The sequence below is a fragment of the Saccopteryx leptura genome, chromosome 2, assembly GCF_036850995.1.
Source record: "Saccopteryx leptura isolate mSacLep1 chromosome 2, mSacLep1_pri_phased_curated, whole genome shotgun sequence".
NCBI classification, from domain to species: Eukaryota; Metazoa; Chordata; class Mammalia; order Chiroptera; family Emballonuridae; genus Saccopteryx; species Saccopteryx leptura.
In genome coordinates, this window is record NC_089504.1 from 56,942,754 (window position 1) to 56,960,955 (window position 18,202).

At 39.9% G+C, this 18,202-nt stretch overlaps 1 protein-coding gene across 6 annotated transcripts in view; it reads left to right on the forward strand.

The window, feature by feature from the left end:
* TRPM3 (transient receptor potential cation channel subfamily M member 3) overlaps positions 1-18,202 on the forward strand; it is a 541,722-nt gene that overhangs the window by 430,908 nt on the left and 92,612 nt on the right. For 4 of the 6 annotated variants that reach the window (XM_066367997.1, XM_066368000.1, XM_066368002.1 and 1 more), the window contains 6 exons: positions 2,758-2,808; positions 10,822-10,857; positions 11,024-11,164; positions 14,715-14,744; positions 15,919-16,208; positions 17,464-17,692. In XM_066367997.1, the coding sequence (XP_066224094.1) occupies positions 2,758-2,808; positions 10,822-10,857; positions 11,024-11,164; positions 14,715-14,744; positions 15,919-16,208; positions 17,464-17,692 (777 nt within the window). The remainder of the gene's footprint in view (positions 1-2,757; positions 2,809-10,821; positions 10,858-11,023; positions 11,165-14,714; positions 14,745-15,918; positions 16,209-17,463; positions 17,693-18,202) is intronic. The other 2 variants (XM_066368001.1, XM_066367998.1) reach the window with 1 other exon arrangement.

The following is an 18,202-nucleotide window of genomic DNA, read 5'->3' on the forward strand; positions in this document are numbered from 1 at the left end:
ACTACTCCTATTCAACATAGTACTGGAAGTCTTAACCAGAACAATTAAGCAAGAAAAAGATAGAAAAGGCATCCAAGTTGGAAAGGAAGAAGTATAATTGCCTCTGTTTGATGATAACATAATCTTGTATATAAAACATTCTATAGACTCCATCAAAAAACTGTTAAAACTAATGAATTCAGTAAAGTTTCAACATACAAAATCAGCATACAAGAGTCAGTTTTTATTTCTACACATTAACAATGAACTATCTGAAAGAGAAATAAAGAAAACAATCCCATTTACAATAACAACAAAAACAATAAATTACTTAAGAATTTAAGTAAATAAAGAAATAAGAAGTGAAAGACCTCTACACCAAAAAGTATAAGTCATTGATGAAAAAAATGGAAGAAGTCACAGATAAATGAAAGAATATCATGTGTCCTTGGATTAGAAGTGTTAATATTATTAAAATGTCCATACTGTCCAAAGCCATCTACAGATTCAGTGTGATGCCTTTAAAATTCCAATGGCATTTTTTACAGAAATAGGAAAAGCAATCTTAAAATTTGCATGGAACCCGAAAAGACTCTGCTAGGCAAAGCAATTTGAGAAAGAAGAACAAAGGTGGAGCCATCACACTTTTTTATTTTAAACTACATCCCAAAGGTATAGTCATCAAAATAGTGGGTATTGACTTAAAAACAGACATTTAGACCAATGGAACAGAATCAAGAGATCAGCAATAAACCTCTGCACATATGGTCAACTAGCATATGACGTGGAAGCCAAAACTGTGGTGGGTCCTCAAAAACTTTGGGGCTGAGGGGCTTAAGGAAATGCGAAGCATTGGTCAAATGGTACAAACTTTGAATTATAAAACAAATAATTCTAGGGAACGAAGGTACAACATGGTGACTACATTTACCAATACTGTGTTGTGTGCTTGAAAGTTGTTATGAGAATAGCGCTTAAATGATCTCACCATAACAACAACAAAATGGTAATTAAATGAGTAAAAAATGTGTTAACTAACCTTATTGAGGTAAACATTTCACAACATATACAAGTACCAAGTCATCAATCACAATTATATCTTAAGCTCACATAATGTTACATGTCAATTATATCTTAATAAATGTGGAGAGGGGGGAGAGAATAATTGTGTTTTTTTTAGTAAAATTAAAAATAAAGCTCAGAGTTGAATGACTTCCTTATCAATTAGAGAATCAAAGGAGTAGAGTGATTTATCCCAATGATTGGCAAGAAATAAAGGGGAAAGTTCTAGATTGAGAAAGGCCAATAGCATCACTTCAGTCAAGTGGTGATATTTCCCTGGAGAACGCTGTTGAGAAGGATTATAAAACAGTGAATAAGCTCAGTAATAATAATAGCTAACATTGATTGAATGCTAGACACTTCTTTAGTAGTTTTACAAATATTTCATCACTTAATCCTCACAACATCTCTCTCAGGTAAGGGGTGATGTTCTCCTCATTTTAGAGATGGTACTACTGAGTCACAGTTAAGTAGCTTGCCCATAGTCACAGCTGGAAAGCCATCGAGCCAAATTTGGAGCCAGGCACTCCCTACACAATACTGTAACCCACGGTGGAAAAAGAGTTCTGATGGGTATGTCTGCATTCATGGGCAGGTCATTGAGGCAGTAGACGGGGATTGTCTCAATCCTTAAATGTGTTTCAACTGTGCTTAAGGACTTGCCATCACTGTTTGAGATTCTCTAATAGGTTCACCAGATTTAGCAAATAAAAATACAGGGTGCCAAGTTAAATTTAAATTTCAGATCAACAACTAATATTTTTTAGTATGTGTATCCCAAATATTGCATGAGACATACTTATATTAGAAATTATTCCCTGTTGATCTGGAATTTAAATTTAACTAAGCATCCTGTATTTTCCCTAGCAATCCTATTCCTGAGGGACAATTGGGTGGCAAACCATTTCATTTCATTCTCACCTTAAGCAAACATACATACACCTTTTCCCAAACTTCCTATGGCCTTTTCTTTAGAAACAGATTTTAGCAAACTACCTCCCAAGGGCCAAATCCAGCTCTCTGCTTATTTTTGTATAACCTGCAAACTAAGAATGTTTTTCCACATTTTTCAGTGGTTGAAAAAATCAAAAGAAGAATGATATTTTGTGACAGTTAAATTCTATGAAATGTTACTCTCTTTTTATGTCCACAAATAAAGTTGTACTGAAACAGGGGCTAGCTCATTTGTTTAGGTATCATCTCTGGCTGCTTCGGCCCAACGGCCGAGTTGAATGGTTGCCATGAAGACTGTATGACCCACAAAATCTAAAATACAGTAGTGACTACCTGGCTGTTTACAAAAAAAAAAGGCTTGCCAACACCTGCTTTAGATAATTTCTCATTCAATGTGGATAAAAAACAAGATGTGACTGGCAATATGCCAAAGTCTATTTCCAATGCGGTAAATTGGCCCCTTTGTCTTCCCTGCTGCAAAATTAGCCCTTTAAATGATGTCTCAGTTTAGCTGTCAACAGAGTTGATTGCTTCCTTTATGAAATTTGAACCTAGGGCCTCAAATGTTTTTTCTTGGGGAACCACAGCTCAAAGATCTGCCAGTGTGTTTCTTTAGAAAAGACAGGGACAACTGAGCAACTACAACAAGGCTCATCCTAACAACTGTCCCTCACCAGCCAGACCCTTCCTTCCAGATCCTCCTCGCCTTGCCAGGGAGAGCCCAACTAGCAAAACCATTTGATTCTTCTTTATTGTTTTCAGAGACATGGGCCCTCAAACACATTGTACCACTTGGTCAGGGATGTCAAAAAGGTAAGAACCCTCTTGACTGCACGTCGGAGGCCCTGTCTTGACTGCTTCCTGTGATTAGAAAGCGCGTCTGTTTTGCGATGCATGAGCCGCCAGAGTATTCCTGTCCCTTCTAGGCCCCCCTCATTTCAGGGCACAGCGTGTGTGTGTATGTGTCTTTTAACCCTGACATCTCTGCTTCTGAAGCAGCTGTGGTTTATCTCCAGTCTCCGTGGATATAGACGCTTTCATTGGACATAGTGCTTCTGGATAGTGGAACTCTAGGCTTTTGCCCCATGCTGTGTGGATTTATGCCATTACCTGTATTTTTCCAAAGGCCCTCACTGTTTCGGGAGCTAGTTTCCATGCTGCCCAACTGACCATAAAAGGTGTCCTCATCTACTAGGTCCTGGAGCAATGTATCACTGTCATGCCTAGCATTGTACAGTATGAAGTAAGAGTAGTTCAAAAAGCCTCAGAGAAGCAGAAACTAAAACACATATATGTATATACCATTCTTCTAACACTTTATTTTTTGCAGTGTATTTTTTTTCCACATTCATTGTCTAAGATTTTGATGGGGGAAAAAAGCCAGTAGGTTTGGATCAAATTTATGCCATTTTAGAGATGAGAAGGCTGAAATGCAAGGAGGTGAGAACACACACACACACACACACACACACACACACACACACACACAATATACCCCCCTCCCAATTTGTAGCCATTCTTCACCAAAGTCCATAAGACATACTCAGAGAAGGCTACAAAGATCAAGAATAGAGTCGAGCTCTGGCCGGTTATCTCAGTCAGTTAAGAACATCATTCTGAAATGACAAGGTTGTGGGTTCGATACCCAGTCAGGGCACACACAGGAAGCAACCAAAAAATGCAGAACTGAGTAAAACAACAAATGAATATTTTCTTTCCCCTTTCCCTTTCCCTCTCTCTCCCTTCCTTTCTCTGTCTCTTTAAAAATCAATAGAAATTAAGCCCTGGCCAGATAGCTCAGTTTGTTGGAGCATCATCCCAGAGCACGGAGGTTGCTGGCTCAATTCCCTGGTCAGGGCACACACAGGATAAGCTCACTGTTCCTGTCTCTCTCTCCCTACCTCTCTCAAAAAAAGAAAAGAAAGAAAGAGAGAGAGAAAAAGAGAAAGGAAGGAAGGAAGGAAGGAAGGAAGGAAGGAAGGAAGGAAGGAAGAAAGAAAGAAAGAAAGAAAGAAAGAAAGAAAGAAAGAAAGAAAGAAAGAAAGAAAGAAAGAAAGAAAGAAAGAAAGAAAAATCTAATGCCTTCATGTCATAGGAATGTGTTGACTAGAATTGACCCTTTGTTATCCTGTAGCCGCTTTTTCATTTTCCTTCAAAAGGCCAAGCAATGGCCCAGGGACTGCTTATAATGGGCCTATTAACTTTTTTTTTTTTTTTTTTTTGTATTTTTCTGAAGCTGGAAACGGGGAGGCAGTCAGACAGACTCCCGCATGCACCCGACCAGGATCCACCTGGCATGCCCACCAGGGGGCGATGCTCTGCCCCTCCGGGGCGTCGCTCTGTTGCGACCAGAGCCACTCTAGCGCCTGAGGCGGAGGCCATGGAGCCATCCCCAGCGCCCGGGCCATCTTTTGCTCCAATGGAGCCTAGGCTGCGGGAGGGGAAGAGAGAGACAGAGAGGAGGGAGAGGGGGCGGGGTGGAGAAGCAGATGGCACCTCTCCTGTGTGCCCTGGCCGGGAATCGAACCCGGGACTTCTGCACACCAGGCTGACGCTCTACTCCTTTCAAAATAAGGGAAACAGATGCTATAAAGTCTGTACATCCAACCCAACAAACATGTTACCAAGATCACATCTTTGCTTGGTCCGCCCTGTTTCAAGCCATAAGCACACCTACTATCAACAAACCTATTTCTCTTCCCTCAGGTCTTCCAGTTTTGTTTAATTTATCCTGGCTTAAAATTGCCTAGAGACTAAACAAGGGGCAGTAGCTCAGAAGATTGTGTATACATCCAACGTGTATTCTCTGCCAAGATATTTGTTCCTCATGTTCAATAAAATGTCTTGAGGTTTTCTAAAATAATCAGGTTTTATTCCTGTCCCCTAAAGCTACTCTATCACTGAAGGAACTGGGAGGCTCGCAGAGACAGCTGCGCCTTTGTTCCTCAGCCCCAGCCATCTGCTAATCCAAACCTTCAAATAAAGTGACTCATCCACCTCCTTCACTCAGGTTCTCACTGTCTTGCATGATTTTCAAAGGGATTGTTTTGTGTATATGACAGAGACACAGAGAGAGACAGACAGAGGGACAGACAGACAGGAAGGGAGAGAGATGAGAAGCGTCAATTCTTCATTACGGCACCTTAGATGTTCATTGATTGCTTTCTCATATGTGCCTTGACCGGGGGACTACAGCAGAGCAAGTGACTCCTCGCTCAAGCCAGTGAGTGACCTTGGGGTTCAGGCCAGTGACCTTGTGACCTTTGGGCTCAAGCCAGCAACCCCGCACTCAAGCTGGTGAGCCTGCACTCAAGTCAGCAACCTCGGGGTTTTGAACCTGGGTCCTCTGTGTCCGATACTCTATTCACTGCGCCACCACTTGGTCAGGCTCAAAGGGATTTTGTAGTTAGATTTTACTGAATCAAATGATCAAAATCCCTCCTATTGGGTTTTGCTCTTTGCTGGACTCTGCTTAGGAATGCCATTTTCTCTTTTCTGAAATTCCATTAGCTGCCTCTTGCATTTCGTCACAATACTTGTATTAAAAGGCATGTAGAATATTATTAAGCTAGGGTTTAAAAAAAACAAAACACATCTTAGTTAAAGATGTACCTCAAAAATAATAACTAAGAAGAAATAACAGGATAGTAAGAATTTGGAAGGAAGAAATATTAGGAGCAATTTTGTTTTTCTTTTACGTGTTATCCAAATACTAGAGCAAGAATATATGATAGTTACATAAGAATTCATTTACTAATTTGGTAACTGGAAAAATGATAACAAATCACTCAGGATAGTACTGAAATGGCTTAGCAACAATCTATCTTTTTGCCTGGGAATAGGGACTGCCAGTAAGGTGGGGAGAAACAGAAAGCCTATGTTTAGTTTCTTTCTTTGAGAAGAAATGGGGACAGGAAATGCCGACTCCATTTATTTCTGTGATAAGGAAGAACATCTGACTGTGGCAGGGCAGGAAAGAGTAACAATGGCCAAAGGAGCCAGAGTGTCTACATTTTATGTTATATGGAAGAAGGGAGCTGAAAACAAGGGGTTATGCTTGTGTTTTTTTAAGAAGTGAATGATAGAGAAATTAATATTGGTTATACATTTCCCCCAGGTGATTCTGGAAGACTTCCAACAATTTAGTCCAATGAAACACTTGAGGTGTATAAAAACTTGGTTTAAAAGGCTGAGAAAATTTTGGACAGTTTAAGCAATTAAGGAACATAATAATTAGCATGTGCTTTGTGCTTTATGATTATAGGACTTTATGTATGTATTAACTGATTTAATCTGTAGCACAAAAAAAATTTTTTAAATCAATAAGTGATAGCCCTGGTAACAAATGCTGTTCAGAAGAACACAGTTCTGGATTTTAAACATAGTGTTTGATAATAAATGAAGTGTAACTCTTACCCAGGAAATGTATTTAAGAATTATCAGACCATCATAAGTTAACCAGCGTGACATCTGCAAATACAACTATCCTTTGAAATCAACAGAACGGAATGTAGAGAATTCCTCCCAAGCTACAGTAGTTTCAAAATCTCGAATCATTTATACCAAGGGAACAATCTAGAGCAGTGAGGTAAAGAGTTGTTATTCAGCATCAATCAGAAGTGTAAAATGATATAAGCCAACCCAGTTCTCTGAACTGTTTTCATGCATAAATCCATTGAGTGTACTGGTGCTCTCTTATTAAACCAGAGTGGCCTGAGTCTGTCTGCTTTTCCATGAAATCTAACTTGCTGTTTTAGTAGCTAACTGTCTGCGCAATTTGTGCTTCTGTATGTTTTAAAGTGGAAGTTTTTCCTTCTTAAATTAAATGTGCTGATACTTCAGATTGCCTATACTATCCGTCCACACCAAAAGAGTATGATATTTATATTTAAGCTTTATATAGAGATAGTGTGAAATTTCACATGGGAATCAAGACTCGGAGTTTTACAGAATGGGAAGAAAAAAAAGGCATTCCAGACACACTTTGAGTAAAGAAAGGACATTTTGTAATCCCATCTGCCAAATTCACACAAATTTACAAAAGCTTTCCTGTTTTTTATAAGATTAGTTGCCCAGTCTATTACCATGCCAAACATTGAGGAAGTGTCCTCCTTGTCCATATATTTTCACCAGAATAATCTTTTCCCAACTCTTCTTGGGAAACCTGACAATCAGCCATCATTTGCCCCTTACATGCATCAGAAGTAAACAATCCTGTCACAAAGACTTGTTATAAGTATCTAAGAATAATGTGTTTCCTAAACAGCTGAAATCTGTTGTGATATCATACACCGACATCTGAAGAATAGAGTGCATTTAGAAGAGCAGATCTAAGTGAATTTAAGCTAGTCTTTTACTTCACAGTTGTCCTTAGATGTGGCATAGATGAAAACTTAACCTCAGAGCAGTAGCTCAGAGTATGACAAAAGGAGAAGATGTTTTCAAGTTATAAAGTTGTACCTGTCTGTAGACCCATGCTTCTCTGTTTTATTCTGTGGGTCAAATTATTTAAATCACATGGCTTGCCATGTGTTGTTAAGGCATGAAATGGGAATGAAGTGCGCAGGCTTTACCAGTTACCAAACTAATTGCCAAAAACGGTGAGAGGAAAGAACAGAAACAACAGGCCAAGGCAGGAGCAGCCGCCACTGTCCTATTGACTTCCTATTCAAAAGGGGCCCGAGCAAAGGAAGACTCCTCCAGAAGGCTTTTGGACATTACCTGTGGCATGCGAGGTGCCATGCACTTTCTCTGCTCTTTCCGGAGGGGCACAGCCCTACCCCTGTCTGTCACTTCACCACCCCTGGTCTCTAAGCTCCCAGCTCCACTAACCGAACTTCAGGGGATTAGTGGAAACTACATCAGCCCTGGAAGCTCTGGACAAGAGTCTTTGCCCAGCGACCTGGCAGCACAGAGCTAAGAGCAGCCTGCCAGCAGTAACCAGACAACTGGACCTTTAGAAACAGAAAAGACCTTAGTAGTATCCTAACTGCCTGTTTTCAAATGTAAACTGAGGTGCAGAGAAAGGGTGTGATCTGGCCAGGCCCCCAGCCCAGCCCAGTGCTATTTCCACTGCAGGGTCATATTGCTGACTGTTCTCTGAACATCTGTTCCATCTGTAGGTCACAGGTGGCCAAAGCCATCAGCCCAAACATACACCAATGCTGTCACCCCCTTCAGAGTTCAACCAGGACATAGTTATCACAATTGTATTCATTTTATGAAATCTATTTCTTCCTCCCCAAAAGGTTTCTACTCTTCCCAGTAAAAACTATGAAACTAATTTTCCCTAATTTCTCTGCTTCCAAAAGGCTCTAGAAAGAGGATATTTTATCAAAAATTAGAGGATATTTTATCGCTTCATATTCATTTTGAGATATCCCCAAATTTTTGTGAGCAGTATAGCTGCAGTCTTGCAGACTGAGTTCAAACACATGACTTGGTGAAGAAGCTTTCCCTCCCCCACATATCACTTCAACAAAAGCACCTGACTCTCTCCTTATCCACAAATCCTCCAGTCTGCTCTGCATTGGTTTACATCGCCTTATTACACAAAACAGAGCAGGCAGGCAGGCAAACGCTGGTGAGGAAGAAATCTTCACTGGCTTCAGGTGAACATCGCCACCTTGTGGCCAAACAGAATGCAGGCCCGTTCTTTTCTGGCCTTCACAAAAAGCTGGGTAGAACCCAGGATAGTCTCTGAATTCTTTCTCCTGCTTCAGACCAGATCCTACGTCACTCTGAAATAATCAAGCTTTATATGAGAAGTTTATAAAAATAAAAAGAATATTCTAGAACCTTATCTGGTAGTCTATAAACCCAAGAGCCCTTTGTGAATAAAGCCATTCGTAAAAATGTTTTATTTGCCCCTCTTAAATTTTTATTTACTTTGAATTTTACTATTATTAGTTTCCTGACAACCACCACTCTCCCAGACACCTCAAATGTAGAAATACTGCCATTCATAACTGGTCTTCAGGCAATATTAGTTCTTGTTCTTAAGATTTCAAACTAATGCTAAAATGTGGATTTCTCAAAAGAAAATATATAGGTGTTAGACCCAATTATTGCCCACGTTTCAAATTTAAGAAATTGTTACAAAATTAAAAATAGGCACAAATTCCTAGACTTGCCATGACTGCCTTTCAATGGCATCACAATATATCCTCTGGAGTTTTTTTTGAAACTTAGTACTTGAGCATTAAAGACCGTTTTTATTAGGGAGAGGACTGGGGCACTGAGGGAAAGTGGTTGATTTGTTAAGGATAGACAGAGCCAAGGGCAGGTGACTCACGCCAATATTCCTTACCCTGCCTACCTCGCCTTGCCTACACAGAGGGGCTGGGCCTCCTCTGGAGGTCATCCTGATAGGAACCAAATGCATGGGACAGGAGGCTGACCTGGGTGTGCCCAGCCTCTGGGGCTCTCCTATTTTGTAATAACGGAGTTGCTTAAGCGTCTGGTAGAGCCAGACCATATAGAACTGCAGCCCCGTTATCCCTTCCCAAAATAATGGAGAAAAGTCATTGCACGGGTAATATTTTTAAATTTAGTTTAATGTTTATGGAAAGGGTAATACCTGAAAAGTTAGGTTCTTCAAATTAAACTTTCTCTATGTTCCCTTTTTTATATTTTTGCCATGCTTTGAATAAAAAAGTCAGACAATTGGTCTTTCTTGATAGCCTGAAGGTAGTGTAATTTGACGACTCAGATTGATGAGATCATCTTCAAACAAAGGAAATTCCAAAATTCTGAAACAGAATTTTGAGGAGCTGAGAGACCATTTTTTGTGAAGGGACAATTCAGCTAATGAAAGGTGTTCTGATGGGCCGAGGTCAAGGATGGGAGGGGTTCTGTGCCTCCGAGTGCTTCACACAGTCCCACTTGGCTCAGCCAGCTCTAAGCAGGTCCCGAAGCCTGCTGTGTGTCCCAAGTTGAGAGAGAGGTAGAACACAATGGGTGGGGCTGAGAACTAAGTCTGCACGCAGCAAGGAAGTTGAAAGAGCAGTGGCCGGATCTCACACACTTGGGCTGGTGCATCAGGTGCCAACTATTCGTTCCTGTCCCTACAGCTACATCAATACACATAATTTCAAGTCAGATGTCTGCAGTAAACCGAGGCTTTCCAGATAGGGGTAACTTCACACACCGTGGCTAGTTAGTTCTGTTAAGGACAACATGATACTAAAAAAACAAACAAACAAACTGAAACTTGATTCCACAACATCAGTTAATTTCATTATTTTACTCATTTACATTTTTAACAACAACAAGCATTTTGAATGCCTACCATACACTGGGCACTATAAAAGGCACTGAGAATACAAAGGTAAATAAAACAATTAAAAATATAAAGCCATTCTTCCTTGCTTTCTCTTTCAATACAAGGCATGTTCATAAGTGACTTCATCCTGACATCCATCCTGGCTTTCTTTCATGAAAAACGTGTCAAGTGTTCAAATAGAAATTTGGTATTAATGGAGACCTGAGCTCTAAGCATACTCCACCTAATGCAAGTCTTGGTAATAACAATCACCTTCTGGAAGGAGTCTTCATTTAGTGAGCGTGAGGAAATAAATAATCAGCAAGAGGGCGGGCGGTGACAGGCTGGGGTCAGAGCAGAGCAGCGCAGGGGCCTGGGGACATCTGGGGAGCTCAGTTGCTAGAGTCTGGGAGCTGTAGCGTTTGCCATGTCTAGCCTTGTGTTTCTTTCTGCTACACTGGTGTTTTTTTCTCCTCAGCTGAAGACTTGAATAAAAATTTTGATTTTCTGTTATTGCCGACGATTACTGCATCTTCTTATTTAACTTATGTCTTCTTTCCAAGCGAGAATATCCAGGTTTCGGTTGGATCTATTTTAAGGTGAATTAATTAACCAGCATAATAATACATTCATAATGTTTCTTTTTTTTTTTTAATTATTATTACTTTTTACTCTAAAATAGTTACAGAGCACATGGGATCGAATCCCTAGTAAATCACGCTGTCTTTTGGATCTGTTTCTGTTTGTTCCGTTCTCCTCTGATAGGGGAACCTGCCCCCAGACTACAGAATCAGCCTGATCGACATCGGCCTGGTGATCGAGTACCTGATGGGCGGCGCCTATCGCTGCAACTACACGCGCAAGCGCTTCCGGACCCTCTACCACAATCTCTTCGGCCCCAAGAGGGTGAGGCTCGTGCAAATTCCTTTTTCTGGAAGCCGGGGAGGTCTGGGGTGCAACAGATTTGGGGTGTGGCTTCTTTCTCTCCTAGCGGGAGATCAAATGAGAAAGCAACTGCCCACTTCCGCCCGTTGCCATCAAATCCGTTAAAACAACACCACCAAGGAGTGTGTTCAGTGATGGAGTATCGCTCCCTCTTTTCTTTTCCTCACTAGGTCCAGTTCAATCAGAAACTGCCAGTGAGAGTGAGCCTTAGATCAGAGAATAGAAATGAAATTCAAATTAATTTTATTATCTACCCCAGCAGCTTTCGAGGTTTTTGTTCCAGGGATCTATTTATACCTTTAAAATATTGAGGGCTCCCAAAAGCTTTTTAACTATGTTGTGTTCTATCAATATTTATCATACTGGAAATTCAAGTTGAGACTTTTAAAAATAACTATTTATTAATTCATTTTAAGATAGCCACAAGAAGTCCATTCATTACTTATTCACAGAAATAACATATTTATGAAAAACTATTTTTCAAAAAAAATACAAAAATTGGTGATGGGTGGCATTGTTTTACATTCTCTTGCAAATATCTGTAATATCTGACTTAGAAATCTAGCAGACAGCTAGATTTTCATATCTTCTTTGGCACTTAATCTGTCACAGGACATTATTTGGTTGAAATGTATGGAGATAATCGAACCTCATACAAATATGTGACAAAAATGACAAATCTATCAAAAAGGGAAGAAGTAATCTTTACAAATAATTGTAGATGTACATCGAAATTCAGCAAGTAGCAATTTCTCAAAGACCAGTTGCAACATGAAATCTGAAACCATGTCAGTGAACTTTTCATACCATTACATTAAAATCCAAACTGCAGTTTGTACAGATGTCTTAACATCGTAGATTAGTTACTATAAAATAAAATATCGATATGTTAAGTAATGTGCAAATCTTCTAAGTGTTGATACATTTTATTATATGATTTATAAATTTATATTTGTTAATATCACTTCCAATCCTATCAGAAGAGTCTTTAAGCACTGGAAGCCCATCAAGGTCATGGGGCAGGGAAAGATAAGATTTCCACGATTCTGTTTTTCACTTGAAAGTTTGAATTTTGTCATTGACAACCAATACTGTAAGTTGTTTTCCTTGAAATGACTGTCCTACTTCATTTATTTTCAAAATGTCTGCCATCCAAGTCTAAATAACTATAGCTGCCTACCCAGTCATTCCTTCACATAGAGAGTTCATGAAACAAAGTGGCCATAATACAGTCCAAACAACCCCAGAAGTGTCTTTCCTCAGGACCCTTATCCTCACTCAGTATATAGCAGAAGTGCTTCATGCATACTTCCCATCTCATCCCTCAGAATGGTAAAAAACAGTTTTTACTAGCAAGTGTAGGATTTCATAAGCTTAATAAATTGTTCAGCCTCATCAAGCACATTCTTAAGTGAAACGGTTTCATTTTGTGTTGTTTTAAACTTCAAGTGTATAACAACGAAATCTAATGACAACTAATAAAGTCTGGTACCACTGCCTTCATCCCTGCTAAGGCACCCAGCAGTTTTACATACCATTGCTTTTGCACCATCGGTAGAAATATTAATGCAGAGTGGATATCAAATAACATTTAGTATTATTATGAAAATAGCTTTGACTTCACAGACCCCCAGAAGGGTCTCAGGAAAGACCGCTCTGCCCCTGAATGGGTCGCGTGGCCCTTGGAGAGCTGCTGCTGTAGCTAGTGGGGAGCATGAGTTTTATTTTCCCCGAAGCTTATCTTCTGATTATTCAAGTATTTTGTAAACACCAAAAAGTATAAATTTCTTTTAAAACCACAAATTTATTTTTTTTATTTATTTTTATTTAGACAATTAAATTTAACAGGGTGATATTGGTCAACTAGAGTACACAGATTTAGAGACATCTCCACATCATTTGGACAGTCAATTATGTTGTATACCCATCACCCAAAGTCAAATCATCTTCCGTCACCTTGTATTTGTTTCTTTTTATGCCCCTCCCCCTTCCCTCCCCCTTCCCTCTTCTCCCTTCCCCTCCCCCTGGTAACCACTGCACTTTTATCTATGTCCATGAGTCTCAATTTTGTGTCCCACCTATGTGTGAAATCATACAGTTCTTAGCTTTTTCTGATTTACTTAGTTCACTCAGTTAATGTTATCAAGGTTCATCCATGTTGTCGAAAATGATACTATGTCATCATTTCTAACGGCTGAGTAGTATTCCATAGTGTATATGTACCACATCTTCTTTATTCAATCATCTATTGAAGGGCATTTTGGTTGTTTCCATGCCTTGACCACTGTGAACAATGCTGCAATGAGTTTTTACATACCAATGTTTTCAAGTTTCAATAAAAAAATGGGAAGAGGACATGAACAGAGACTTCTCCCAAGAAGAAATACAAATGGCCAATAGATATAGGAAAAGATGCTCATCTTCACTAGCTATTAGAGAAATGCAAATCAAAACTACAGTGAGATACCACTTCACACCTGTTAGATTAGCTGTTATCAACAAGGCAGTTAACAACAAGTGTTGGAGAGGCTGCAGAGAAAAAGGAACCCGTATTCAGTGTTGGTGGGACTGTAAAGTAGTGCAACCATTATGGAAGAAAGTATGGTGGTTCCTCAAAAGTTAAGAATAGAACTACCATAAAACCACAAATTTCAAACTGGTGGCCATTATGAAAGCTAAAAGAGAAGGAAAGGGAGAGAAACCAGGTTTAGGCTATTCTACTTGAATAAAATCAGAGGAACTAGAAGTACTGTCACCTTACTACTTACTGGCACCCAACCATTCAGTAATACTTAAAACATAGAATTGGAATTCCTGACCCCTTAAATGTAATTTTATATCTACCCCAGTTAAATATAAATCAAGTTCTATAATTTCCTGAGTGGCTTTCTCTGTCTATCTTGGTCTGTGCTTATTTTGCACATTCCCAGCATGACTAATGATGCTTCTGTATGTGCTGACACTTTCCATGTTATGAGTGCCTTTTGCCACCATCAAAACATGTTCCTCTGGCCCCATGCATCCTTGCTCTACTGGACAGCACACAGAGAGATGGCCTGCACGAAGCATTGAAACATGTATTTCTGAATAATATCTCAAGTCTCCAGAAAATAGAGGTCTTTCAGAGGTTTGAGAAACATCTTGTGGTTTGATTGAATGTTGTAGTGTTCACTCAAGTGCTCCATGTCCTGGAGATGCCAGGCAGGATGGTTCCAGGAAGACAGAAGAAATTCCGGTCCATAAAAGGGGTGGTAAACCTGCAGGCTCTACCCCCGAGCAATCGCCTTATGCCTTTCCAGTTTCCTAATTGTGATTTACCAAAATCACTAAATCCTTACTTCTCTAAGAATTTCTAAAAACAGGTTCCCTTTGTAGTGTTTTATTTAGTAAAATAAATAAATGCTATAGGGTACAAGGGAATTGTTTCATTACTTATTTGAGATCAAGTAGGATTCTTTTCTTATATCTATAAAGAAATACCTAACTTTGTGCATGAAATTTTTTTTAACAGCCTAAAGCCTTGAAACTACTGGGAATGGAGGTAAGTGTTTGCTTAAATTGTTAATGTCAAATATTTATTCTCTTTGTTACACATTTTAAATATATATATAAGTTCATTTCAGTGGTAAGTACATGATTCCCAGTGTTAAGGGGACAGGTCACAGTAGCGTTGAATACTTCACTATGAGGTTGCATTATTAGCATTGCAAACAAGAAAATGAATCCTATTTGAAATACTAACTTGAAAACCAAGGAAGCATATATATTCCAGTAAGCAAAATCTATTTATGTGTGTTTTCAAATGATAACAAATCCAAAAGTCAGAAATACTTCACAAATGCATCTGATGAGATATGCAGAAACTTGAGGTAGGTTACCTTCTTCTTATCTTTTGTTAATGTGGTTTTTGTTATATATGTAAATGCAAGCATAGGACATCCTTGTCCTTTAAGAGAGAAGGATAGTGCTGTCCAACATGAGGGACAAATAACCCTACCTAGAGAGGGAGAAAAAAGTAAAGAAGAAAGAAAAGGGAAGGAAGGAAGGAAGGAAGGAAGGAAGGAAGGAAGGAAGGAAGGAAGGAAGGAAGGAAGGAAGGAAGGAAGGAAGGAAGGAAGGAAGAAGGGAGGGAGGGAGGGAGGGAGGGAGGGAGGGAGGGAGGGAGGGAGGGAGGGAGGGAGGAAGGGGAAAATGGCCCATTATGGAGGCTTGCCTGGTCAAGGCATATACAATGCTTCCGACTCCTCCCCCACATCCCTCTCCTTCTCACCTCTAAAATCAATTTAAAAAATCTTTTTAAAAAAATGCTTTTTAAAGAAATTAAAGTATAACAATGATGTGTTCCCATATGCTATCCTCACTTGTTTTAAAATTAAGAATGTCTGAGCTTGTGAGATTTTTTAGGATTGGAGCTAGGATAGGATACAGGCAAACCTCAGAGATACGACAGTTGCAGTTCCGGGCCACTGCAATCAAGGAGCCCCGCAACAAAGCAAGCTGTAATCTTTCTGCGAGGTAGAGTCTTGCCTTCAGTTAGTAAAAAAACACAACATCTGTGAAGTACAATAAAGTGAAACACAATCAAATGAGATATATCTGTTCACTTATGTATCTGTCATAGCTGGGCCAATAGTAAATATACAGTAACCGTTTACTGAATTTAAATGATTCATTTCTAACTCCACCTCAATGACTTCTTTTCCCTAAAATCTCAGGATGATGTTCCCTTGAGGCGAGGAAGAAAGACAACCAAGAAGCGGGAAGAAGAGGTAGACATTGACTTGGATGACCCTGAGATCAACCACTTCCCCTTCCCTTTCCACGAGCTGATGGTGTGGGCCGTCCTCATGAAGCGGCAGAAGATGGCCCTGTTCTTCTGGCAGCACGGCGAGGAGGCGATGGCCAAGGCCCTGGTGGCCTGCAAGCTCTGCAAAGCCATGGCTCATGAGGCTTCTGAGAACGACATGGTTGATGACATCTCCCAGGAGCTGAACCACAACTCCAGGTTGGCCAGTCAGAAAATGGGGTAGTCAGGGGATGGGAAAGGATGAAGGGTCTGAGCTACCCAAGACGTTAAGGGGAGGCAGTATCACCCTAATGGTGTGCAGAGAGGGCGGGCAGGAAAAGTGTCTGCTTATGATGCACAGCACGAGACATGGAAGAAATACAGATATGCAGAAGATTTCATTTCATCTTCTCAACCGCCCCAACGTGTCCGGTATTTTTACTGTAAGCCTGTTTGCCATAAACATCTTTGTGCAAGCATTTTTACCACACAACTTATGGGCTGTAAAGCAATTTTTCCATAAAATATAAAATTACAAAAAAAATAAAAGAGGGACATTAAAAAAAAGACAATGGGGGAAGGGCATAATGGAACATGAAAAATTAATACAAAATTTAAAACTATTGCAAAAAAATGAAAATGCATTGTTTTCAAAGTCTTTCATTCATAGTACTATACTTTTCTATTTGCAATACCTTGGTAAACCTTTGGTTTTGATAGGTGGGTGACTCTGCTCACTGAATGATTTGCAAACTGATATGTTATTATTTTGTGTGATATATAAAGCATTTTCTGGCTTTATACAAAACTTTGCAATCTGACTTTATACGTAGTTGTTAACATCTACTAATTTAAGACCACCACCTCTACGCATTATTGGATAGCCCACTACAAGAGTTAAGTTTATATAATATAAAAATGGAAGTAACTGTGAGAACTTACTCCATGGAGAAATGAAACTAAACCGACAACTACCTTAAATAAATTGAGTCCGTCAAATGTAAATCAAACTGCCAACCTGTTATTTTATCTTTTATGGTGAAATTGCTTAATGGCTAAGTAGTTGTGCAAGAAAAATTCTTACAGCAAAAATACTTAGAACCCTGCCCCAAGATATAGGTCCTCCTGTTATGCATATGTTACGGCTAAAGGAAATGAGACTTAGAATTTAAGAAACTTGTCTAAGATCACACACTTGTGGTTAGCAAGGCTCAGATTTGAACTGAGGTCTGTTATATTTAAGAAGACATACTTCATTGATTTACCATCCCCATCCATTGACTTTAAACATGGTGCTTGGCACATACAGATGTTTAATAGATGTTGGCTGGATGAATGAATGAAGAAAAGAGACCCCATAAGAAACAGCTAAACCACTCAAACCTCCTTTTCTAGCTTAGCCAGTCTGTCTCCACTTTCATCATCTAAGTCTCTAAGAGGGCCAAAACGTGACTCCTCACATTCTCTTTTTCAGGGACTTTGGCCAGCTGGCCGTGGAGCTCCTGGACCAGTCCTACAAGCAGGACGAGCAGCTGGCCATGAAACTGCTGACGTATGAGCTGAAGAACTGGAGCAATGCCACATGCCTACAGCTCGCTGTGGCTGCCAAACACCGCGACTTCATCGCACACACATGCAGCCAGATGTTGCTCACAGACATGTGGATGGGCCGGCTCCGAATGCGCAAGAACTCAGGCCTCAAGGTCAGTGCACCCAGGAGGCCCTACTCTCTGTGAGCACCAGTGGGTTGGTTGGAGTTTTCCAAACTAAATATGCGGTGGATTAGGCATTCTCATCTCTCAGGAGGGTGACTCTAAACCCAACTGAGCATCAGAATCTTCTGTATAGTAGAGCTTTTTAAAATTTTTTTCATATAGAGACTAAAACCTCCCCCAAATTCTGCTAAACCAACAGAAATGATGCCTAGACATTAATATTTTTCAGAAGATCCAAGACTGATAGGCACACTCAGGTACCATAGGGATGTGATTTCCTCAGGCACCAGCCATGCTGTATGAGAAGCCGCCTACATGGACAGCTGTTCACTGCCAAGGGAGACCGAATGCCCTGGCCTCCTTTACTCCACGTCGTAAGGAGACATTGGCTCTTATTCAGCTGTACTTGAGGAATTTTTAACACTGAAATAGCAGTGAGATATGTAAAGGCATTGCTAGATAATTTTTACCTCTTCTTAAGAAAAACAAGTTGCAGAT